Source organism: Phalacrocorax carbo, chromosome 1, assembly GCF_963921805.1.
Source record: "Phalacrocorax carbo chromosome 1, bPhaCar2.1, whole genome shotgun sequence".
Lineage (NCBI taxonomy): Eukaryota > Metazoa > Chordata > Aves > Suliformes > Phalacrocoracidae > Phalacrocorax > Phalacrocorax carbo.
In genome coordinates, this window is record NC_087513.1 from 89705499 (window position 1) to 89731366 (window position 25868).

The 25868-nt window shown below is 46.6% G+C and overlaps 1 protein-coding gene across 1 annotated transcript in view; it reads left to right on the forward strand.

Annotated features, from left to right (window-relative positions):
- Nucleotides 1-23868, forward strand: part of IGSF11 (immunoglobulin superfamily member 11) — a 108273-nt gene extending 84405 nt beyond the window's left edge. The window contains exons 2-7 of the mRNA XM_064466245.1: nucleotides 16336-16499; nucleotides 17696-17903; nucleotides 18689-18844; nucleotides 19847-19969; nucleotides 20200-20350; nucleotides 21065-23868. Coding sequence (XP_064322315.1) covers nucleotides 16336-16499; nucleotides 17696-17903; nucleotides 18689-18844; nucleotides 19847-19969; nucleotides 20200-20350; nucleotides 21065-21515 — 1253 coding nt within the window. The 3' untranslated portion in view covers nucleotides 21516-23868. The remainder of the gene's footprint in view (nucleotides 1-16335; nucleotides 16500-17695; nucleotides 17904-18688; nucleotides 18845-19846; nucleotides 19970-20199; nucleotides 20351-21064) is intronic.
- Nucleotides 23869-25868: the final 2000 nt, after the last annotated feature.

A 25868-nucleotide genomic window follows, 5' to 3' on the forward strand; every position in this document is an offset into this window, starting at 1 on the left:
AGAGGAGAATCTGGGAAAGAAGCCAAAGTATGTTTCTACTATCAGAGGTTATTATTATTGCAACTAACAAATATGGCAGGAAAAATTTTCATAAACAAGGGAGAGATTAGTGCAATTTGTACATTTTAAATCTCTTCTATGTGTTTTTTCTTTTCTTTCTTTTCCTTCCTGATGACAACTACTGGTTTAAAGCTAGGGACAGATTGCATCCTTTTTGTCCTGAGTCCGGCGACATTGGGGTTACTCACTGTGTTGTGCAGTGTAGCATATTCGGTCTCACACTGTACCTTTCACATAGCAGGCAGCAATCTTGGCTGCAGATGAGAGGTTCACTCTTTTGATGGCATCTGGAGGGTCAGAGAGGCATCAGCACATCGCCAAAGGGGACACCCACTCCCAGAGCTGTGCTTGCTGCCCGTGCACCTTCCTTGCCTGGCAGGGCTCACCTCTGCTGGCAGGGTGGTTCATCTGGCATGGACCCAGCTGGCTGCAGGTGAGGGCAGCCTCCTGGGGATGGTCTCAGGTGGATGATTTGGAGGGAAACAAGCCTGAGAGTGCAGGACAAGGAGGCAGGAGAGAGGCTGCTTTGTGATGGTAACTGCTGGCAACTGTGCGAGGTGGCTGTTAGAAACATTGATGCTTAAAAAGAAAGTTTTACCCCTTGTGGTAAAGATGTGGTACCACAGACTCTAGAGATGGAAACCTCTTGCTCAGCCTACTGCAGTGTTGTAAGACTGCAGCTGGTAAGAGAGCAAATGGCTCCAAAAATACTTGTAAAAACTACAACATCTCTGCACTTGCTGCCTGGTCCCTCAGTCCCCCCACGCCAGGCAAACAAAAAGGGAGCACAAAAAAGTAAGTAAAACTGAGGGCTCAGCCTTGTCCTCTGTGTTTCTAAATAAAAATCTTTGTAGCAAGGTGGCATAGGGTGGTTTGGGGACAATTTTTCCTTCCATGATGCAAAATATTTTGGTCTTCTGAAAAAGATCCTCTGCTGCAATGAATTGTGGCAGCCAGGACTATGTCAGGCACAGATGGTTCTTTCCTTGGAGCTCTGCATCCCACATCATTTTGTTAAAACTGGGGATGTTTGTGGGTACCATCAACCTCAACGCTGGGGCTGAGCTGCAGAATTCCGTGTGTGTCTTCCCCAGCATTGCCAAGGACTCAGACAAAGGTGGAAGCCAGAGATGTTTTTGATGACTGTGGATAGGATCTGGCTTTAAAAAGGCATAACTGGGCAGGCTGAGTCAAGCCATGACCTTGCACTACTGCTAACCCTTGCTAAACAGGGGAGTACTGTTTGGAAGTGTACCACTTGTTCCCACTGGCTGCGGGTTTGCTCCCCAGGGCCACAGAGTGAGTGGCAGTACTCTGAAATGGGACACAGAGACCCCCAAAAGTAAGCCTTTCCCAGCTCTTGGGAACAACAACAAGGCCCCTCTGAGCTTAAAGGATAAATGGGGAGAGCAGTGAATACCTGCTCTTGGCTTCAAGAGAAAGAAAGGAGTTTGGAGAGATTTCTTTATGCAGAATAGCACTGATCTGAGCTTTTAAAAATGCAACGGACTTGTAAGTGTTCCAAACTGTGAGATTTCTGAATGAATTTTTAATCCAGGCTTTAACATTAAAGATTAACATGTGTTTTGAACTTCAAAAAGGGAATTTACCCCTGAAAGGCTAAGACTTCCTTCACTGGCTTCTTATGGTTTTGTTCTACTTTATTTTTTTTCCCCCTGGGTGCAAAAAACAAAGGAAGAGGAAAACCCAGCATCCAGGCTGTGCTTAGGGAATTTTCAACTTGTTAAACCAGTGTCCAGTTGGCTTTTTCATATTAATGCTGCTCTGTGTGCTCTTAGACTTGGCAGGAGCGATAACATCTGTGGGAAAAACTGAGCCAGCTGTGCAGAAAACAATCTTTCTTCGTTCAGAGCATTTGTGTACTTTTCTGCTTGGGCATAAGCAGCTTCTTGCATCTGTTATGGAGGGAAAATTTGCAAAGTGTTTTTCTGATACTCTAAAAGACAAGGGAAGCCTGTAGCAGCTTTATGTTTGCAAAAGTTTACAGCTCTTGTAAAAGGGAATTTAGGACATCAGGGGAAGGGAAGATGAGAGGGCAAGCATGAAAGCAAACAGAACTACGAGGCTTGGTCACCCAGATTTAACTCTCAGGACTTGGCGTCAGAAAAGAAGGTGGTAAGGAAGGGGGCATGTTGTCATGTACAGTAACAGCAGCAGCTGCATTCACAAAGCCTCTTTCCTGTGTTTCAAGTACGTTATGATGATACTCTATGGTTTTTGAAAACCTTCTTAAGACGTTTGGAGCATTTTGTGAGCACCTGATCTTTCCTTGAGGGTGGTGGTGTATGCCTGCCAGCCTGGAGCGCTTTGGGGTAGGGCCTCTTGCAGAAAGTGTTTGCTTTTACAATCATGTCGGCCTCCAACAGAGCTGAGCATAGTGAACTTTCTTGGTTATTTTTTTTTTTCTCCTTGATAAGAAATGTGTGGGCTAATTTGAAATCAATACTAATACTTGGCACGGTGGTGGAGAGCATGATTAATAGGCAGAGCAAGGCCCATGAATCAGGTGCCGAAGTCCTATTCTTGTCTCACGATTGACCTGCCGTGTGGTGTTCAGGTGAGTTATACCCTCTCTCCATCTTGGTTTTCCTCACTGCAAAATGGAGACTCTCTGCATTGCCCCAGTGCCTTACCTGCTAGCATATCTTAGAGCTATTGGTGCAACCTTCTGCATTTGAGCTTTTTCAGCATGGTGTTGGGTACCCAACTAGAGAGCAGGAGGGCTGGGACTGGCTGGTGATGAGGATGCTTAGCATTGGTCACAAAGTCAGGCCCAGTGATCTCAGCTTGGACACTTAGAGCTGCAGATGCCTCAACCCTGGGGACACTGTGAGCAGGGAGAACCTCCCAGAATTAGGACTTGCTTCCCTTTGCACCCTGTGCTGGCACGTATCCGCATGTCAGAAGGGCTCGCAGCAGATGGAGAGCAGATTTGCATTAATCTGGCTGTGCACATTTTATGTATCGGTCGTGCTTCCATCATGCAATGTGGGAATGATTAGCCCAAATGACTGGAGAGCAAAGAATTGATTTATAGTCAGCAGCATTCACAGCACAGCTTTGGGTTTTGGGGCAGGGAGGTGGGGAAGATGGTACTCCATGAGGACAGAGAGCTGGGAGCGAGTCTCGTTCAGGGAAAGGACAGAAAAGTGCTTAAATAGATGTCTTCCTATGGCACATGTGTGGAAGTTTCTGTGTCTGATACTGGCCACTTCAGCAACATCAGGACTAAACTTCACATGGAAACACCTACAGCTCCTGAACTCTGAGTGTATCCATGTGAAGATTGGGCTTGAGCTGTTCGTAGCTAAAGCTGGTAATGAACTGGTCATCTATTCCAGGGAAGTCCTAATATGTTCTCTCTGTTTCATTTCAAATCACAGTAAGACAACAGATATTTTAGTGGATGGAACAAAAATTGGGAAATTTCCATTGGGAAAAGATATTGTTCACATGGTGCTGAAAGGCCGTAGCATATTGTGTGTGTGTGTAACACTGTACCATTACTGAATAAAATTATATTAAGTCAGAATTTATGTAATATCTAAATATATGGCAAAAGTTTAAATGGATTGAAATAAAGTGTTTTTACCTTATTGAACTGAAGTGTGCCAATATTACCATAAATAAATGGGAAAGTCAAAGCAATTCATTTTGACTTCACTCACTGAAAATGTCATCAAAGTTGATATTCTTACAACCTATTTTGATTTTAATGAAAGCTCTTTTTTTCCCAGTGGAAAATTGTCCTTTTACAACCTCTTTCAGACAGCTCAACTCATAATCTGAAACATTCAATTACTGACCTGACATTTGCCAGATCAGAAGATAAATTTGGGTTTTTCTTTCTTTTCAATTTAAATGAAAAAGAGCCTGCCTTTTTTTGTTTCTTTTCTGTTTGTTTGTTTTTAATAATTTTAACATTCTCACTTAAAGGCTCTCTCTCATACCAGCAGGCTACGGGAGTTTTGTTATCAAAATGGATGCAAATGTGATTAGACCTTTAAGCCCCGAATTGGCAAGATACTTAAACATGTGCTTAATTTTTAAACATCGAGTGTATTTCCAGGGACTTAACTACCTTTAGTGGAATTGCTAGGACATATCAAATCGGCCTGTGCATCAGTGTCTGGCCAAGCAGCTGTGGGCACTCTGCTGGCCATGCAGGCATCAGTGTAGGTCAAGTAGGACTCACAACCGAGCAGGAAAATTTTTATGGGAGCTCAAAGGCACGGTGAACACCAAACTTCTGCCAAATAGCCTTTTACTTGCAAAGCTTGTGTACTCCATAGGATGAGAGCATTTCACAAATGAGACACAAAATTGGGGTGGAAAGCAGATAGCCAACTTGTTGGCATTGCCTCAGCCAAAAGTTGTGGGTTGCTGGACCAGATCCTTTAAGAGTCTGGTGACAGTCCTTCCTGACTTCAAGGAGAATGGAATCGTTCTATAAATGGAAAATTTCTTCTCAGAAATGGCTAGTTTCTGTCTCCTCAGGGGTTGCTTTTATTTTAAATTACTTAATTTTATTTCCTGTTGTCTTAGGCACCCCATAGGCCATCGTAACCAACCATGGGGTGATGATGGTGCTGGAATATCCTGGAATTGGGGGAAGGCAGGTAAGGTGGGTACCTCAGGAAGCACTGGGGGAGTTCCCCTGCATTTGGCTTGGACATGTGGGGTCATTTTTTGGGGAGTTATTTCGTACCTCCAGGCCCCACTGTTCATGGTCCCCTGCACTTCCTTAACCCCAATCCCAGCTCCCACGCTGCTACTGCAGCCACACATTCCTCTCCCCCAGCCTCTCCTTTCTGGGGCTGCCCTAGGCCCCTCTCCAGCCTGATCTAAGTCTGGCCCAGCCTTCTCTCCCCTCTTGCAGCGCAGCTTTCTCACACAGGGAGGCCCAGCTCCTTGGAGTCCTCATTGCTGACCTAAGCCCTGCCACAGCCTCAGTGGCTTTGTGTCAGATGCACACACCCGCGTGCATGGTTATACTCTTGTTTGTAGTGGAGCCTATCAACATCTGGGTGGGTGAATGCATTGTGTTCTTGTTATGTTGCTGCTTCATCATTTCTGGAAGATGCAGCAGCACCAAAAAGGCCTGGGTTTCACGTGGCCACCTGAGGTCCTGGAGGGCTTCCAGGGGATGTCAGTGGTGTTTGTAGGGGGAGCCACACAGCAGCGTGTCCCTGCGTCTTCACCCAGCCTGTGTCTAATAGGGCAAGAACTGTCCCTTTTCTGTCCATCACCCTCTGCTCTTCCTCCTTTTGGGGGAGGATGGACATAGCTCTTGGTGCTTTGGGTAAAAGTAGTTGAACCATAGTTGAACTGTAGGTTGGGACTATATGCACTGGAATTAGACCTAATGATGGTTGTCTCAGGGTAGTTGAAAATACCACTCAGGTGCAAGTTTGCAGTCTGTGCAGGATTTTTCCTGTAATGGGGGCAAAAAGTGGAGGGATACGCAGAATGCATACCTCTTAATGCATTCTATGTTAAAGTATTAAAAATCACTAATGAGCCAGTTGTCCTTCCCCTATCCCCACCTCTTTTCCCATGCAGCTGCACCCTGCGCTCCTGCCTGTCTCCACCACACACAGGTCATATATTCCAGCCTGCCCACCCATTCATCCTGCTTTCCCCTGTGCCAGCTTCTGTTACTGGGCTTTAATCTTGTTTCTTATGGGTTCTGTCCTTCCCACTCAATATACCATTGAACATATTTAAACCTCAGGTTGTTTTTCCTTATTAAGCAGTTTATCACTATGTTGTGCTTTTTTTTTTTTTTTAACTAGGAGAGAAGGAAGAAATTTATTCTTTTGACCATAAATCATTTACAAAGCTGCTGGGCCGTTAATGTATTTTTTATGGCTCAGCAAACAGAAAATAGGAGTAAGTGTCTTAGTAGAGCTTTGCCGACCTGTTTTGATTTCAGCTTCCTAACCCTAACTCTCCGTTGCCCAGTCTTGGGAGCAGGTACACTTCTCTTGCTGAGGCACCAGCGGATACCTTCTCCTGAAGGATGCAACTTTGCTGTGTCAGCAATGTCACGTGCTGTTGCCAGTACTTGGCACTGATATGCAGCGTGACACATCTCTGCTGACTGGGCTGTGCTGGGAGAATATTAGCAAAGAAATGGGATGGGTGGGGGGGAACTTGAGGCTATGTTTTGCTTTTAGATCCTGGGAAGAGCTCTAATTAGGCTCCTGCTCTGGGGTAAGCAAGTTACATACAGCTCTCATCTCATCCCACACAGCCGCATCCTGTAATTTGCATGTTGTGGGCTCAGCTGGCCTCAGGTGTGGTTAGAAATATCCGTGGGGACATTGAGGATGCTTTCAGAGACAGTGACTGGCCATGGTGGTGCTTACCAGATGTTAAGAGCTGGATCCTGCGAGGTTTTTTCCAACCTGCTTCAGGAAAATGAAGCCAACATATGCGTTCATTGCTCTCAGTCAACTCTGTTCCTTTTCCCTCGTTTAGGAAACATAGATACAAATCTTTGCTGTAAAAGGTGCATTTTCTTTGTGATATGCTATGACAAGCAGTGAGATAATTAAGAGGAGGGATGTGGGAGGTTTATGTTGGCATCTGAGCTAGATGAATGGGAAAGTCTGCAGCTCTGAGCTGTTGATGCAGGCTCTGTGCACACTCAAGCTGAGCTTCCCACCTTAAATGTGCTTGCATGAATATTTGATAAGCTTTCATTCCCAAGTCACTTCAGCTAAAGTAATTGGCCATGGTCATTTAAAATGTTCCCACCCCTAGACACTCATTAGTGTTAGGTGATGCCTCCACTGTAGCAGTGAGCAGAACAGGACAGCGTGTCTGCAATGCAGCCTTCCTCTTTCACAGCAAAGCAGGTTAACCTGTCCTTAACACCTTTCTCAGCAGGTTATGCTAATTAATGCCTGGCTGTGAGATGGAGGCACAGCTTCCTTTCTACTTTTGGTGGTTTCAGGGCAACAACCTTGTGCTAGGTGACAAGGCAAACAGCAGACAATGACAACGTCTTAAGTTACGGCAGCAGGATTCCCCAGAGCTGATCTATCACAGGACTAGGGATGAAGAAGGAGGGACTGTGTTTGCCAGTCACAGCTTTGTAGAAGACAAAGAATAGGGAAATACCTTTCTGTGCCCAGCTAAACTTTCACTTTCATCCTTCCCTGTGCCTGTGATTTGGAAGATGGTGCTTCATGCATCTCTGGAGGACCTTAGGAGAGAAAGAAATGACTGGCACCCTGTTGCAAGGAGACACCACCCTGTTTGTACCTTGGGTATGCTGCCTCATTGTGGCCTCCAGCCATGTTCTGTAGACAGACTGCAGGCTCCTGATTTGCCCACCTGAGTCCTGGGGAGATAAGCCATTGATGACTCCAGTTCTGGGTACAGCCAGGAATGGGCAAAGTTGACACAAAATGGTCCCACAGAGTGAGCTGAATTAGACTTACCCACCCCTCCCCTCTTTCAAGTCAGGGGAGCGACAAGTGAGCACTTGAGTGAGTTCCTGATCCCCTCTTGGTCCTCTCTGTTCTTGCTTATTTGCTAAAGCAAAAAATTCCCCAAACTCAGTAGTGCAGCTGCTCCTTGAGTCCTCTGCAAATGCTGTGAATTCAAGGACTGCCAGCTCAGATCACAGCAATCTCTGTTTTCAGCCAATGCTGCATGCATCGGAGGGAAGTGTTAAACTTTCCATAATGTACCTAATTGTGCAACACTATACCATGGAGAGGGGATTAATGCATGCCCCAGAGCACAGCGATTGATTAGTTTTATCCTAGCTAATGTCATTGTAGATGCTATTTTTGTTCCTATCAATGTCCCTTCCCATTTTTATAATCTTGCTATAATACAATGCAGTTGTTCTTTTATCTCTAACTTGCATGCGTACTGCATCTGAGGAAGCAGACATGCAAGGCAACCATCCCAGCTAGCAGAAGCTGCAAAGAAGGTGGCTCTCCTGGCAGTTCCAGCCAGGCTGGTTAGAGACACAGAAGAGAAGCCAGTACTGGGAGCGCAGCAGGAGTCCAGAAGTGGAAAGGACCATTTTGGTCATTGGGCCCCTGACCCTGCTATCACCAGGGCATCTGTAAACCAGATCTGGGTTCTTGTTCCCACTTTGTACATGTTAGCAAGCTGCTCTAACACTATGCTTTTCTCACAGCTCAAAATCCTCTTGCATTTAAAGACTGTGACTAATTAAACACAAGTAACAAGATCTGTTGGAATAGCACTGTTCAGGTTACGCAGAGAGCTTATCATAATGTGATCCCTGCTACATGGAGAGCACAGCCCCCCTTGATTTCCCTAGCAGGTTTGAATGCTCAGCAGTTCAGCAAATCGAACGCCTTAGGTCTAAACCTGAGCAAATGAGGATCTCACACTAACAGGGACCCTCTGAGGATACCTGGAGCTGACTGACTTGCTTAGCAGGACCCAGGGAGTCTGTGCCAGAAATGGGGAAGGAATCAAATTCCTCAGTGTGTTATGAGAGCCTGCAAGAGCTAGTCCAGCTCCTCTGACAAGGACATGGGAGGGATCTGACACTGTTTTTGAAGTATGTATAGCTGAAAGCTTTCCTGCCTTTTTTTGGTCTTAAAGTCCAGTTTTCACCCCGCTATGGCTGCAGGTTGGGGAGGTCAGGGACAAGGAGATGTGTTCCATGTCATCTCAATCAGACAGTTGTTTGAAATCCTCCTCCCAGCTGGCCTGCAGAGAAAGACCTATTTCTAAAAGGGAGGATGGCAGGGGTGGTAGTGACCGCTAATCACCAGGCCAACAGCTGAGGCCAGAGCACAGTGGGTCAGCAGGAAGTTTCACTGTTTGCTTTCTGTCTAGTTTAGATGAGGTTATAAATGGTAAGAGAGAAGGGTCGGTGTGATCAACACAGATTTACTGGTAGTCGATGTCCCTGATCAACTGGTCTAGTTCTTGGCAAGAAAGACTGCAGGGCTTGAGTTCAAGACCCTGACATTGTGTTTTCTCCTTGGATTAGTGTCTGCTAACCTGCATATCTTACGGGGTGGGCAGCAATCCTGAGATTGCTCTTACTGGGGCAATAATGGATCTATTTACTTGGGAGGCTCCATGCTGGAGGGATGACTAGATACCACCAGTGTGTTTGATGATTTCTCTGGGAATAATGGTGCTTAGAGGTTAACTTGGCTTTTGACCTGCATTTAACAGAGAGTAACACTGTATACACCTCAGAGGAAAAGTTAGCATCAGTCTAGATTTAACACCTGTGTTACAAAGATCTTGCTCTAAAACCATGCTAGATGTGATAGTTTTCCTGCTGTTTGTTCCAGTCTGTCTTGCAGAGCCAGCAAAGATAGGAAGGAAAGAGTTAGAAATTATTTTACCTTATACACTATCAGGTTACTATCCCAATTGCTAGACCTGTGAGCCAGAAAGAGTCAGCATGAGCCTTATTTTGAGATATTGTCCCTGTTCAAATAAAGGAAATGGGCTTACTCCTAATAAATTCTCAGTCTGGAGTCTGAGATATCAAAAGTTTGATGCAGCTGTCTCGGAGAACAAAACAGCCAAACTGTGTCCAATTGATCAGCTACATCATTGTGATGGGGGTAGTGCAGAAAGAGGTGGACAGGGCGAGGGGAAGGGACAATGTTGGCAAGTGTGACTTGCATGCCTGGGTTGCAGAGAGGGAAGGGCAGGAATCCAGAAGCACCACTGGTGAGAGCTCTGGCAGTCAAAAGAAAGCAGGGGCTGCCGAGTACTGGACCAGACTGCTAAGCTGTGCTGCACAGTACAGACATTGTCTGGGGCTTTAAAGACTATATTAGACAAACTTCTGCTGGGAGTGGCTTAGGCAGTGTTTATTGTATCTTGAGGAGAAGCTATGCCAGAAAGTCTCTGCCCCCTCTTTTCTGACAGAAGCATGACATTTTCTAGGGTGTCCTCAGTATCCCTGCAGGCTCTCTGGGAAGGCTTTCTGTAGCACCCGTATAACATGTGCCCACAAACTGGCAATCACCCTTTGGATGTCTTTGGAGCAAAGTTTGCTGTGAGCTGGCAGAAGCGTGGTGGAGCCCTCCCTTCTCACCATTGCTCTCAGTGCCCAGTATAATTGTTCCAAGGTCTCTACCAAGCAACCTCCTCAGGAAAGTTTGTGCTAGGGCACATTTGCTCCAGGGTACAGTCTGCTATGATTGTGTGCATCTATCCTGGATGCCTGCCATGCAGAATGACTTTGGAGGCTGGAAGTTTTTCCATGGTAGAATTTCTGTAGTGAACTGAAAATAATTCAGCCTAGCTGGGCATTAACTCAGATCTGTGCTCCGTTGGAGTGCTTGGTGATGCTGGTTCCACAAGCAGGGTGGAGTCTACTGCAAGCTGCCTCCAGACACTGCATTTGGTTAGATAGATTCTGAATTAGCAAGCATAGGACATCTAGAATGACAGAAGGATACCCAGACCCTGGTGACAATGGGCAAGACCAGTAGTCAGACAGCTTGTTGACCAGCCTGTTTGGATGCTGTTGTATCATACTGGATAGATTCAATATTATCAGTGTTTGCACTGCAAGTCAGGCTCCTTGAATCATTGAATCATTGCTGCACTAGCTGATCCTGTGGCAGAAGTAGTCCCCACATCTGTTACTATCTCTTCCAGCTGTGAGTCACTCCTTCCTGGGCTATAGGATTTGCTACTGCTCATTGTGTCGAGTCGCCAATGTACCTCAGCTCATTTAGGGTAGGAGACATTTCTTTATCACAGAAGGCAGCTTTGGTCCCAGACTCAGAGATACGAGGCAGGCCAAAGACACAGCGACTTCTGTTCTCTTTTCATCTCAGGGAAAAGACTGCTCTGCAGTTTCTCTCTCCATTGCCTGCAGTTGCCAGATTGAATATTGTGTTCCTACCCTGTTCTTGGAACTTTTGAGTGAGCTCATCCTTGCCTCTCTAACGAGGGACCCAAAATGTCATACTGCCAAAGGCATCTTCCCCAGCACATGGCAATAGGATTGCTAATTGCACTGGGACAGGGGGAGCCATTCCCTGGGTGTCAGACGTAAGCTGATACAGCTTGAAGCTTTATTCATCTTCCCCCCAGCCTCACACACTTCTGCACGTTTTCCCTGGAGGTCTGGAGATTCAGAATGCACGCAGCTGAGGATTTTTTAATCCCTTTCACACCTCCCTCCCTCCTTTCTCCCCTGGCCATTTGCTTCCCTGGCTTGCCTGTGCTGCAGACTGAACCTGTACCCTGGCTTCTGCATATACAAAGTCATGCTAGCCCAGCCTCCCACACTGTTGAGTATCAGGAGGTTGCTGCTAGCAGGTGCCAAATGCTGCTGACTTGCCAACAGTTCTTGGGGATACTTGCAATGTAGAGAGTGTCCTCCAGAAGGTGAGGCAAGGTGGAAGCTTGCCTTTCATAGTATGAATGGCTCTTCAGAGAAACTACTATTTTTCTGTGGTCCTGGGTGATCAATGCTCCTAGGCTAAATGCAGTGCAGAAAGACCCTCTCTGTGCACTACACTGCAGTGCAGCCAGTGATACCTAAGTATTTTGATGAGCATGATTGCCTCTGAAAACCGGGTGCTGGGGATGATCCAGCGGTAGAGGAGGACATGACCTTAGCACAACTTCAACAGCATGACCATGGTGCTTACTGAAGGCATAGCTTCTGCAGCCTCTGAGGCCCTTGTTGTCTGTGACCATCTGGCATCATGGTAATATGGACTGGTGCACCAGCTGTTCATGTTATAATCTGGTCTATTGATGTGAAGTGTTGGTGGTGGAAGTCCTCATTTCACTCAGAGGGCTGTCAGCCAAAGTGATTTGCTGGTCTTGCTGGTGATCTCTGGCAGAGAGGTGTGGCAGTGTGCAGGAGCTGGGAACATTTTCAATCAACTTAGTCTGAGTCGAAAGTGCCCATGTCTTTCAGCTTTACTGCATCTGGTATATTCTGAAGCCTCTCAGGCTTGCAATCCTTGTAGGTCAGCTATCAAACATATGGCAGCAGCCGCCTCCTCCTCCACATACCCAGCAGGGAGGCAAATGCTGGTTGCAGGACTGGGCCCTACATGCTTGTGTCATGCTGTATGAACTATCTACATGGACTCCTTCATGGATGCAGGGGACGAAGCTGAGTGTGCTACTTGGAAAAGCAGTATTAACCCGTCAAAAATGAAATCAGAGTCATCTTTTGTCAAAATAATGACTTGGTCCTGGAAAAACGAAGGAACTCTAAAGAAGCCTCTGTAGCCAAAACGTTGTTCTGCTGGTTGATTCCCTGACAGGGGACAAAAAAATGGAGCATCCATTTTCTAATTAGTGATGGGAGCTCGCTGCATCGGGATCAAAGGATAAAGCCGTTTGCAGAATCAAGCTAAGATCAAAGTGTCCTGTGTGTAGGAAGGGCCCATTCCTCTTTCTGCTGACAGTGGTGTACCCTGCTCTTCCTCCAGGCATGCTGCTTACGGGGATGCTTAATTACTAAGTAAGGAGGAGACTACACATACAAGAGAGGGCGTAATGGCCATTGTAATCCCATTCTAAGAGATGATTTGGTGGTGATTGATTCTTGTTGTCTCTCACAAGTCATTAAACTTATCTGAATGCTTAGAGAAGATCTGGATTGTGTGCCTTTGCAAAAGGAGACCCTTTACAACATCTTTTGCTTGATTTTTTCTGACCTCTTGTGTGTAATTTGACTTGGTATGTGTATGCATATATCTATATTTGCATTTATATCTACCCAAGGGAATTCAAGTCCTCATTCCTTAGGCTGCATTGAAAAATCCTTATCCCAATAGATATGCTAAAGCTGAAAGCTCTTCTTCCCTCTCTCCCCTCTCTCCGTCCTTTTGCATTAATGCAAAGCCACATTTTTGCAACTCCTAATTTTGGAATGTTTAAACATGTAACATTTGGTTGAGTCTTCCTACTAGGTGTCTTCCTGGGCACACAGGTTTATAAGTGTATGTGTCTTTGTGTGCATCCATCTCTATTTTGGACCATGAGTACTGGTGTGGAAGGATGCAGTCACGTAGATTCTTGTGTAGATGGACAAGGGCATGTGTAAGTGTGTTACATTTTCTAGTAGTCTGAGATATAAAGAAAGACTCTGTAGCTTCTGAAGATGATTTGATCTTTGCTCTTCCAGCTGTCTCCTGGGGGAGGAGTCACACAGTAGTAATGCCCTCCTGGTGCTGTGTTAACACACCAGCCTACCTCCCTGTTCATGCTGGTGGAAGAGGACTTTGCCTACATTTGGTCTCCTGACTCCCCTGTCGCCTTGTTTAAGCTTACTTGTCAGAAGCAGTTGTGTGTGTTTTCCCCAGCTGTAGCCCTGCAGGTGCCACTTAGCTTAACAAAATGAGTCCTTGTCTTTAAGTGCTGCCTGCCTTGTATGCATCCCAGGCCAAAGAGCAGCTGACAGGCTGTGGGATGCATGAGGCAAAAGCAAGTCTGAGGAGCTGGCTTGCCTGGTGGCTTAATAAGACAGAGACAGGGCAGCATGGTGGGGGTGCTCCTCATGCATGGCCAGGTTCAAAGCAGCTGCCCTTGGCAAAAGAAATGGATGGGGACCTCAGCTCTTCCTTAGTGTCCCTCCTGACAGAAACCATGCCATGGCATTAAAATTAAAAGGGATGCTGTGGTGCCTTGAAGGGGGGAGGAGTTTATGGGGGCTGTGGGGTGCTGCAGGGTGAGAGTGGGTCACTGGCAGAGCAAAGGGAATATTATGTGTTTTATTTCCTTTTAAAAATTGTTCATAAGTCAGTTGGGAAATTCTCAAATGTATTGAAAATTATCTTTACAGCGAAGAAATTATGCATGTTCTATTTTAGTGTTTTTAATATTCTGCAGGATGTTTATAGTCAACTAATAGTAAGTATTTGGAGTGGCAAGAGAGTGGTTGGACATGAAAATCACATAAGCTTGATGACTGAGTGATTGATGTAACTAACCCCGCAATGCAAACTGTAAACTATAACTTTCCCAGCGAATTCACTGCTAGTGAATACTCATACTTAAGTATTACTTTTGCTGAGTGACAAGAATTTGAATGTGTGGGTTTTTCATGGAGGGGATAAGGGATGAGGCTGAAGAACACAAGTTGTTATTCCAAATCAGACAAGCAGTTGATTTTCCTTACATGGAAAGTACCTCATTAAATCTATGCTGAACATGGCAGAAAAGCTTTCTGCACCATGTTGGAGAGAGAGGTTAATCCAATAAACATCAACATTATTGTGACTCCCTGCACACTGTTTAGCACGTGGATGATGCTAGACTGGATGAGTAGTCATGGTAAGGTAGCCTTCAAATTTAGGCCTGCGGAAAACACAATCCCTTGTTAGGGTCGTATTCAGTAAGAGACACCTCCAAAGCTGACATGGATCGGTTCTGGTTTTTGGACTACTACCGCTGCCTGACCAGCCATAAGCCAATGAGGAGTCCAAAACCATTCCCAGTCTGTTAACCACAGAGGCAAATGGAAGGCAGATAGATACCTTGTAATAAAGGTGATGCTTATTACTGGCTCTTCAAATTATTTACTTCTGCTTGCTGCTGACAGCCCTGCATAGGAGATTGATGGATTAAGCTTTCACCAGCTGTTCCTCATCCAGGCACCCAGTTCTCTCAGATGTTAGTACCAGAGATGAACTGTTTCCCTAGGAATTTCTGAAATGCTTCATATTTTTAAATATGTTCCAAGCCTGTGAGGAAAGTCAGACTTGGGTTTGTTTTTTTTTTCTGCAAAGTAAGAAACTCATGAATTTCACTTAGATTAAAATGGCATTTTGTCTGACTCTCTTCTGAAGTACTTCTGAGCCTCCCTGAACTACCTTTGGGGGTGGGAGATATGGATGAGGGAATGAAAGCCCAGAGGTTGCTGAGGATTTGCAAGCTCGGGGTACTGCAGCTCTGGAGCAGTCAGTCCAAACCCAGGAGCTCATTATAGGCTGTTCAGGTGCTAGAAACTGGATCTGAAGCACCTGAAGTTCAGCTCTTCCAGGCTCTGAGTGCCCCATCTCTCCATTAGGTAGGCTGGGAAGGATCCCAGCAGACAAGTGTGCGGGAGACCACTCACCTTTTTCTCAGAAATTAGCCTGTTCAATTTCTGCATAGTTCATATAGAAACCTACTTTCATGGAGCATTTCACTTCCAGCAAACTAGTGTCTCTTGGCAGAAAATAGAACTTCCCTTGCAGCCCTTCCTGGAGTCAGCAAGAGAACAGGGCGGTCCACAGACTACACCTGGGTGCTAGTAATATTCTGATATTGCCTTGGATTTTGAAAACACCTTGCCTTCTCCTCCAGCAGCCTCCCACATGCTTTGGACAAGAAGATAGTGAGCTGTAGTATAGAGAGATGGTTTTTTGTAGTCAGTGTTTTGATTTTGGGGCGGGGGGGGGGGGGGGGGGAAATGGTTTAAAGAATTTTAGTGCTGATCAAAATGGTGGTGGTTACTCCTTGGTTAAGTTTCATTTGATAAGATTTTGGCAGTAGGAATGGAGGTATTTCCCTGTGTGACTTGCAGTCTAAAATCTGCAGCCTTGAGCTGCTGCGCTGGGAAGCTGGGGCTTATCAGGCTTTGAGCGCTGTCCAGCCTGTGTGGAATGCAAAGAAGTAAATGGTGGAAATGCTGGAAAATAAATGAGATTTGATGATATCCTCCATTATCAGTAGTCATTTTTCACCAGTAGATAGAAATACCTGGACTGGAAAAGATTTCAATTTTTTAACCCTTTAAATTAAAAATAGCACTAAAATGTTTCTGCTCATGCTGGATTTTATGAGGGGTAGAAGTGGGGGTAGAGCTGTGTTTCTTCTTTAATGATACACGTTCTCTCTTCTTACCCCTTGGTGAAGACTTTCAGAATGCAGCTTCCTTTTCTGTTTCAGTGATGTTGGGTATCATTAAGATTGATGGGTTTGAAAACATATTTCATTATCTCTTAGACACAGCTTGGCTGCTCTTCCAGCTCTTTCCCCGCCAAAACAAAACCTGTTGTTTTCAGAAGCTCTGAAACTAGAGTGCTGTGACCTAAAAGGTCCACCTATCTGCATTTGCCTGTGAAAACTGTCTGCATGAGAGCAGCCTGATCTGTTGAGGGAGTAATATAATTCTTTTTAGCCTGAAGTAATTGGTAAGGGACAATTGTGTAAAAACAGGATTCTGCTGTCATGATCTGCATGTGTATGGGGCCACCTGCAATGCTTGAACCAGGTGTCCTTCTCCTGAAATGCCTGAATCAGGTGTCCTCCTCTTTCCAGGTCTGGTGTGTCCTCTGGAGGTGACAGTCAGTTCAGGGAGTATCCAGGTTGCCCGAGGACAGACAGCAGTATTGCCCTGCACCTTCACCACTAATGCTGCTCTCACTAACCTTAATGTCATCTGGATGGTCATTCCTCTTTCTAATGCCAACCAGCCTCAACAGGTAGGTCCTTTCTTATTGGAGCATGCTTTTCTTTGGGAATTTCCTTTTCCTCACCCTTTTAACACTGATCTGGATGGACTCCCTTTACGATGCTGAGTCTCTGGTTGTGCCAGAACGTTCCCTTCCTCACTGAACATGCCCTCTGGGTCTTACATGAATCTGATTTCTTCAATGCTTTGTTAACTGATGCACATTGTGTCCTTGGCTGCCTTGGCTGGATGTGCAGTTGGGGCAGGTGTATGTGATACTGTATGGCTGTCCTGGGTTGCTGGTGGTTTGTGTGTTCAAAAGAGCACAGGAGAAGTAATCCATGTTTTGTTGTGCTGCATATGGGATTTGGAGGATCTGGGAGCAGCTGCAGGCTTAAACCTGTGAAATCTAGGTAAAATGTGCCAGAACACATGGCATCTCATAGATTTATCTCCCCTTTTACTTTCCCTCTTACTTTTTCACTGTCTGTTGCTTATGCAAGTCCATTCTTATGAACATTAGCAAAGGAGAGTCTGTTGTGGTAGGCACAAGAATCATAACCTGAGATATTCTGGCCTGGTTTTTGTCCACACATTCTGATAGCAGAAGAATGCCATTGCCCTGAAATTAATCTGTCTTGGGTCACACTGCTCCCATCACATTTGGTATTCAGCTATGAGAATCTGCACTGAAGAGTACTTGCTCCTTGGGGACTTGGTCTGAGTGCAGACTGCTATATAAGCCATCTGACTGGTAGAGACTGTCATTCAGTTCATCCCAATGATCTTCAATAAGCAGTGTCAAATCATGGCAGGATCTTACTGGCTGAGACTGAGAATTATACTGTCCACTGGGCAAATGCTTTCCTCACTGACCAGCAGAGAGTGTCTGCCTCTCTACATCAATCTGTCCAGATGGGTAATGACTGTTATATGAAGCAGGCTGGTATTGCCAACCCAGAGATGCAAGAAGACTTGGGTATCTATCCGGTTACCTCTGTGAACATTTTTATTGGCACAAAACAGGCTACAGAATGTGTTCCTCTTTTAGAGAAAACACCTCTGCTATGATGGGTCTGCTTGGGACAACTGAATATCGAGCTCTGGTTATTTAGGGATGCTTTAGGAACTGGTCCTTTCAGCTTTGGAAGCCCATGTTTTGCTTGCTGTTCTTCCTCCTTGCTCAGCTCCTGAAGACTGGTGTTTGAGCCTTCCTTTCTTTTCCAGGTTATTCTCTACCAAGGGGGTCAGATCTTTGGTGGTGCACCTCAGTTCTATGGGCGAGTGGGGTTTGCTGTGACAATGCCAACCACCAGTGCCTCCATCTTCATCAACAATACTCAGCTATCGGATACCGGCACGTACCAGTGTTTGGTCAACAATCTTCCCGACCGAGGCGTCAGGAATATTGGAGTCATTGGACTTACTGTCTTAGGTGTGTTTATTGGGATTATGGGAGAAAGGGGAGGAACAGGGCCAAGGGGATCCTCTGTGCCTGATAGTGCATCATAGCAGAGCAATATGGTAGTGTATGCATTGGAGCCCATGGGCATCCTGTGGTGAGGGATGGGCAACCTTGTGGGTATTGTGGGAGTCTGTAGCCTTCATATGCAGGTAGCATATAATGGAGTTTTAAAATATGATAGAGAGAAAGCTTTTGTGGCAGCATTGTGATGTGGAGTTGCAAAGAAGCATGAATAAAGTACGAGGGCATCCTGGAGAGCTGAAGGGACCATACGAGATTTGTGCATAGCAACAGGAGAGAATTACTTTAAAGCTTTGCTTCCTTTTCATGAAAGCTATTAGTACTGGATGCACCCTGTGATGTTAAATACACCAGAGTGCGTGACATTGTAGGGATATGAAAGCAAAACCCAACAACAGCAAATTCTGTCTGCAGCTCTGTTAGCTTTCACCACCCTTGCTGTTCCAAGCACAGAAATGTTCACCTCCTTTTTCTCTAGGGAGGAATCTACAAGTACTGGGTCCTGTGCAGGTCAGCAGTAGTCTGTAACCTTGATGGTCTGGTGGGTCAGGAATCTTTGTGAATTGTCACCCCCAAACCTTAATGGGTTTTTGTCCGCTGCCTCCCTCTTGTCCCCTTGTCAGCTCATGCCAGTGTCCTTGCTTTCCTCAGCAGCACGTGTCCAGAAAGAGCCTGCACTCCACTGTTTGGTCATATTTCCTGATCTGCTGTTGCTTTCCCCTCTTCTCTCGCAGTTCCTCCTTCTACCCCGCTTTGCAGAATCCAGGGGTCCCTGGATGTGGGGAGCGATATCACACTGACCTGCAGCTCGGAAGAAGGCATCCCCCGGCCAACATACCTCTGGGAGAAACTGGACAATGTTCCCAAGTTGCCCCCAACTGCCACACAAGGTGCTCATTCTGTTGATTATCCTCCCATTTCCCAGGTGACAGCCTGGGCTTTCCTTTGTCTGAGTCACCAAAGGTGGCATGGCTCACTGAGTGTCTGACATCACTTGCATAGTCACTTTAGCAGAACGAAGATTCCTAGAGCCCATGGTGGACTAGATACCCTCCAGTGGCCACTTAAATTTTAATGTTTTTTTGGTACAGAAACATGTTCCCTGTTGAGGAGCAAGGGTCTGGTTGAATGAGAAAGAGAGAGAGAACATGGTTGCCAGATGTTGACATGTGGCTGGAGATTTCAGCTGCTGACTCACCTGCATTTTAAACCAAATGAAAGGCTTATAGATTGGAAACTGGGAGAAGGGAGGCAGAATCATCCCAGGAAAATACTGCCAGCTTCTCACACTGAGGTCACTGTTCTCCAGTAAGTTACTGTCAGAGCTGCCTCTCAGATGTGTGTAAAAGCAAGACTCTGATCAGACTGGCTGTTGCCCAGCCCCAAGTCCCATTCATAAGATTTCTTAGCCTAGGTGTCCTGACCAAGTAGTGATAGCTGTACTTTTGCCCTTTACCTAGTCGTATTTTACGAATACACAAGCATTTAAGTTTTACATAATTCAGGAATGAGGAAAATGGGCAGACCAGGGGGTGGGAAGCCCAGGGATGGGAGAGCAGGTGTTTTACAGGACAGGATTGAATTTAGCAGGTAGATTTAGGTATCAGTAATTGCACATCTCTTCTTTCCTCCATTTTCTCACACAATGCTGAGAGGCCCAAGCTTTCATTTGCAGAAATTCCTCTGTAAGAAGAAAAAGAAACATCTAGTGTAAGCTCCTTAAGACCTAATCTTGTGTGTGTGTGTGCACAATGCTTCCATCTCAAGGTTATTTCCTAATTTATTTCTCTCTTAAGAGTCTCACATCAAAATTCTCTATTTGCTGGCTTTGCCTTTTCACAGTTTTCCTCAAGGGGGGGAGGGATTTAAATCCTTCTTTTCTCTCTGACTAGACCAAGTCCAGGGCACTGTCACTCTCCGAAATATCAGCACTGTGTCCTCAGGTCTTTACCAATGTGTGGCTTCAAATGCCATTGGAACCAGCACTTGCCTTCTGGACCTGCAAGTCATTGCACGTAAGTATTTTGCCAAGGGAGGCTTGGCCACCCGCTTCTGTCTTGTGACAGTAAAGCGTGTAACCATGTTTGCTGTGAGCTCCCATGTGCCTCTCTATCAGAAGATCATTGTGTCCTGGAATGGGGACGTTGACTTTCCCCCTCCCAAGCCATGGCAGTTTAAAATGTTAATAGGCAGCCACAGCCTAGCCCTGATTTCTTCTCCATTCTCTGTTCAATCATCCCCACAGCCCACCCCCGGAGCATTGGCCTGATTGCAGGAGCGGTGGCCACAGGTGCCGTCGTGCTCGTTGTTTGCATTGTGTTGGTGGCCGTGGCACTGTTTTACTGGAAAAATAAACACAAAGAAGAAGAAGAGGAGGAGATTCCCAATGAGATAAGGTAAGGGCCAAGGAAAGCTGGTGCCAGGGGATCTCTGACTGCCTGGCAAAAACAGAGACTAGTAGGAAGGCAATCAGAAATCTCACTCTTGCTAATCCTAAGTGTGCTCCCCTGGGCCAGAGGGAGATATACGTATCTGTCCAGAAAAAGGAGGGAGGAAATGGAGAATGATAACGACAGATTTCGTTTTCAGTATTGCCTTAATTGAGAGCCTTGGTTTGACATTGTTAGCTCTGTAGGAGAGAGACTGCACATGACGTGGGATCCACATGATTGTGGGATCCTGATCCACTATACCAGTGATAGCTGAAAAGCTCTGGAGATACAGGTGTTATCTTCTCTGGTGTTACAGCCACAGTGTTTCCCTTTGGTAGCTTCCTGCAGCTCCCCTGAGGATCAGCTTCATTGGTTGTACAGGTACAGTCATACTGAGCCTGCATAGTACCAGTGGTTGTGATAACCACTGTTTTTGTCCCCCTAGACATGAGCGTGGGTCATTTGCCTCAGCAGTAGGCACACGGAGCAATTAATGTGTGCAGAGGTAGCTCCTGTAAAGAGGGATGAATTAATTGGTCAAGGAACGATGCTGGTTCATGTTGGTGCTGTCCTTTACCTTGAATTGATGGTGTTGACCCCAGAAGGGTGTGGCGGGGGGTGGGTGTTGGGCAAGCAGGGCAGCATCCTCCATGTGTTCTCACACTCTCTCCTTCCCAGGGAGGACGACCTGCCACCCAAATGCTCCTCTGCCACAAAGACATTCCATGCTGATGCATCCTCATCAGAGAATGACACCCTCACCTCCTCCAACACCTACAACAGCCGCTACTGGAATGACCCCAAAGCCAACCATGCCACAGACTCCTTCACCCGTTTCAGCAACAGCAACGATGCCCACCAGCCCCCTTTCTCCCGCTCGGGAAGCACGAGCACCCGCCCTGTCTATGCCAACGGTGGCCACCCATCCCCAGCTCCCCCTAAGACGCTGGTGGTGACAGCCAGCACAGCACCGTCCCCTCAGGAGGTGATCCGGAGCAATGGCTCAGTCAGCAGGAAGACACGGCCACCACATACCCGCTCCTACGCTGTCAGCCAGGCCACGCTGGAGCGGATCGGGGCTGTCCCCGTCATGGTGCCCGCCCAGAGCCGGGCTGGCTCCCTTGTGTAAGGCCATGCCAGCGGCCAAGAGCCGAGCAAGGGGCCTCTTGTACCCGGTGGGGTGAAGAGACTCTACTCCTTCCTGAAAGGTGATGAGGCGGCAGGGGCACACTCACCTCTCTTCTCTGCCCTCCCCTTCTGAGGCTGCTGCCAGCTGGTGGGACAATCCCGGCCATGCCGCATCTCCCCGGCTGTCGGGGCTCCTCGCACTGGTGGATGCCACAGTTGTGCCAAGGCCAGGGGAGCAGGGGGGTCAGGACCCATTCCCGGCTGCTGGGCCCCGGCTGGGATGTGCGCCTGACCTCGGCGGGGACTTTTGCTTTTGTTTCCTGTTGGTTTTGAGAGGGTCAGTTCTATCCATTTGGGTCTTTCAGGGAGGCTTGGGGAGATATATATGTATTATTTTTTTTCGTTGTTGTTGCTGTTTTATTTCCAAGAGGACGACAGCCTGTGTCAGGGCAGGGAGGGCTGAGTGGGGAGGGGTTCTGAGGCAGGTTGTGCCTCAACATGGTGGCCCTGGCCCCCTCCCCATGGCCCTGGCCCCACTGCCAGATGAAGGAGGGCGGTGCGCCAGGGCTGGGTATGAGGAGGCATGGGCCAGTCTGGAGGGGCGAGATGGAGGCACAGCCACCAGCTTGGCCAAGGGGGTGGCTGACTGAGGGCATGGACCAGGAAGTGTTTTTCTTTATTATTGCAGTTTTGCCCCCACACCGACATGCAAACAGACACACACAGACGCACACAGGTCTTCCTCAGACTGGCTGCTTTTCCTATACTAGGGCAGAGTGCTGCCAGAGCCCTGTTCATGGCTGTGGAGGATGCAGCCACCTGAGTGTCTTTCCCCAGGATGCCCCATGCAGAGCGAGGCTGCATTGCTGCTGCTGCTGCTGCTGTAGGGCTCGTGTCCTTTTTTTCTTGGGTGTTGCTGGGGTTATTCAGGAGGCAGAGAGGGGCAGGGTGATGTGGCAGAGCAGTATGCATGTCCAGAGGCATCTGCTGCCCTGGGCTGCTCTGGTTCAGGGCAAGTGGCCTCAGACCCCACAGCCTTGGTACTTGCATAGTCGGTTTTCCTCATCGGGCTATCCGAGGCTGGCTGGCATGGCAGGGCATGCGCTGTGCTTGGGGTCCTCACACAGAGGCATCACAGTTCTCATTTCTGCTCTCCCATGCACACAGAATTCCCAGACGCTGAGGTTGGCAGGATTCGTTTCCAAATCTCTTTCCTTAGAAAGAGTGAAAGCAGGGGCTTAATAGAGGGGGTACCCTGTTGAAGCCCAAATGCTATGTCTTTGCCTCCCCTACTTCCCATGATGTCCTCAGGCAGCGTACTGGTGGCATCTGCCATCTCCTCGCAGCCAGGGAGGTGGTTGTGGCTGACACCTATCCTTTTTCTATTGCAACTCAATAGCCTTAATCAAAGCCAAGGGTTGAAACCACTGAAGGAGCCTGGTGCCATTTGGAGTGCTAGACTGGGGGCTGAGACTTGCCCTCCTAGAGAGCACTGGCTCAAAGGGGCCACGCCCAGATGGGTGTCTCAGCCTTCCCACATAACACCAACTGCTGCACATGTAAAGGCAGTGGTCACCTCCAAAAGCACCAGAGCCCTCCCAGGTCTGCTCTTGGAAAAGCAATGTGGGGAGTCACAGGTGACTTTCCATAGCTCTCACACTGGAAAAAGGGTCTGTTTTTAAGCCAACAGACTCTTCCTCATCCCCACTTTCCTTGTCCTGGCACGGCTTTATATACCCTAGCAGTGCACAGACCTTGGGCGGGTCCTTCTGCCTGAGTGGTACCTTTCAAATGCAAGCACAGACTCTGAGGAAGAGGAGGGAGAGGTGAGGGCTGGGTTCCCACATGAACACAGTAGCTTTCTGGGAGGTTGGGGGCTCCCAGACAGCACTAGGTTTGAAGCTTGGCTGAGATTTTGTGCCTTCTTTGCTTAAAATAAAAAAAGAAAAGAAAAAGGAGAAAAAAAAAAATCCAACTTCCCTTCCTTCCCCCTCCTACACAAGTCCGTCCAGAATGGGTGTAAAACCCTGCAGCAGCGGTGCAGGCAGGTGGTTGTGTGAGTGTTTACATTTCAACCGAGCAGTCCTCTTTCCTGCCTGTCTGCTCACTTTGCTGCTGGGTAGTACGATTGACGGGGGAAGACGAGTGGCTTTAGAAACCCTAATGTGGGAGGGGGGAAAAAAATCAAGCAAAAGGCCAGACACATTCTTTCCACTTTTATAACAACCCCTGTACAACATTTACAGGAACACTGCCCTCAGCAGATCCCCTCCTCTACTGGGAAAGCTCTTCTGGTTCCTACCCTCCATGAGACTGTTTGCTCCTCTTTCTTTGTTCTTTCTAATTGTCTAAAATTCAATAAAACTTTATTCATATAAAAAAAGGACTTCTTACTGCCTGCAGCTGATTTTATTTCCCCCCACCTAATTCTGTAACTACAATGAATTTGGCTGTTAACACTCATCCTTGATACGGCTGGCAGTAAGCAGCGACCGTGCAACCAAGACCTGCATGTTATTAGGCCAGCCAGTTTGGTAGTGAACCCTGGTACTATAGCCTTGTTTTTCTCATTCATAATAGTCTGACACATTGCCCTTGAAGGTGCAATTTTCCAGGCTTGCAAGGACCCTACTTCCTTAGACAAAGGTGAGTTTTATTTTCTGTCATTTGGCATGGGAGGTCCTTTGCTGCTTTGAGTGATGTGGGAAAATGTTTTTTTAAAATTGCTCATGTGTTGGTTTTCCAATCTGAAACATGGCATGTTCAACCCAGAGCCAAAATCTAAGGCAGTCACCAGGAAGGTCGCTATGGCTTTCTTGGGTGTCTGAAAAAATATGATGGGGGAAACTGCCAGGAAGTTAACAACAGTGCTGATCCACACAGACAGAGCATGGGAGATTTTAGTGTGGGCATTTACACTTCCAGGGCATAAGGGACTGGGAAGCACACACTTAGTCTGTACCAGCAGCTGCTAGGAGAAGGTTATTATTAGTTAGGGCAATCTGAGTTTTGCCAAAGATTTTGCATTTTTCTCTCCATGTTTCATTTTCCCTGTTTCTTGTTTAAAATCCCCCAGATATTCTAAGAATTATTATCAAAACCAGAAACCTACAGATCCAACAGCAGTGGTAATTCAGCCCTGCTGCACATGCAGTGTGTTCTTATTCCATGGTATTTTTCAACACCTAGTTTAAAATACTCCTGTAAATGTGTTTTCAGCTATAGGCCTTACAGTAAATGAAATCACTGCATTGCCATTTTCGGAAAGTTGCCATAGGAATCTTAATGTTTGCATTTTTCATCTTTTGATTGTGCAACCTTGATGTGACATTAATAGCATCTTTGCATTTTATTGCCATGATAGCCCTGTCAGTATTTTGCTATACTATCCATTCCTTGCCACTGGCTTGCCCCTTAACGTCATTCTTCTGTATGTCTCTGTCTAGTGGTCTAGAGCAAAATTTCCTAAGATAGAGAATAGTTTACTAGGTTTGTGCAGCACCTAGTACGCTGGAGTTTTAGCCTGTAAATTTTACCCAGTGAGGCATTGCTGCAATACAAATATCTAGCAAAAAACACCAGTTAGAGGTTTTGGTAGTGCTCCAGAGTGACTATTTGTCATTAAAAAGCAAACAAAGGTTCAAACTATTATAGTTGTAAGTGGAAGTGACTACTGAAATGCTTGAGTTTATTGACAGCCTTCAACCCCAGCTGTGTAGTAGGGATTGAGCACCACAGTGGGTGCCACAGATGTTACTTTAAGTGTCAATACTTATCATTTATATCACCTTCTACCAAAGAATATCAGAAGAAAACTTGTTCTAGCACAAATATAAACTGTACGTTTGAGTGCTGGGACAGAGAAATAAAAATAGGAGGATGTTTTACACAATAGAAGTGGACATCTTTTTAGAGGTTAGTGTAGATGACAGCTCAATTTAAAACATTTGGGAAATCTGGTCTATAGACTGCCAGAAGTTTTTTGTAACTTACACAGCTTTTGGACTTGGATCTGCTGATTCATCTGAACTAAAAAGAATAAAATTACCCAGACGCGTGCACTTCAACAAACTTGCCAGAACACAGATGAGTTTCCAATGGAAGCCAGTTTACCAGATCGTGTCTTGTCCAAGACTGCCTGGCTTCCCCAGGAGGACCAGGGGTGCTCAGGAGATCAGTACGCCTTATGTCATGGTTTAGGTCCTCATGAAGAGTACCTCAAATCAGGGCAGCCTCAGATGACACCCAGGGCTGAGGTAACTGGGTGATCAATTTTGTACTGGGCAGAGGAAATCAACCTGAATTTTTTTTTAATCTCCCCTCCCACCCCCCCAGAAGGAAATATACTGGGGGA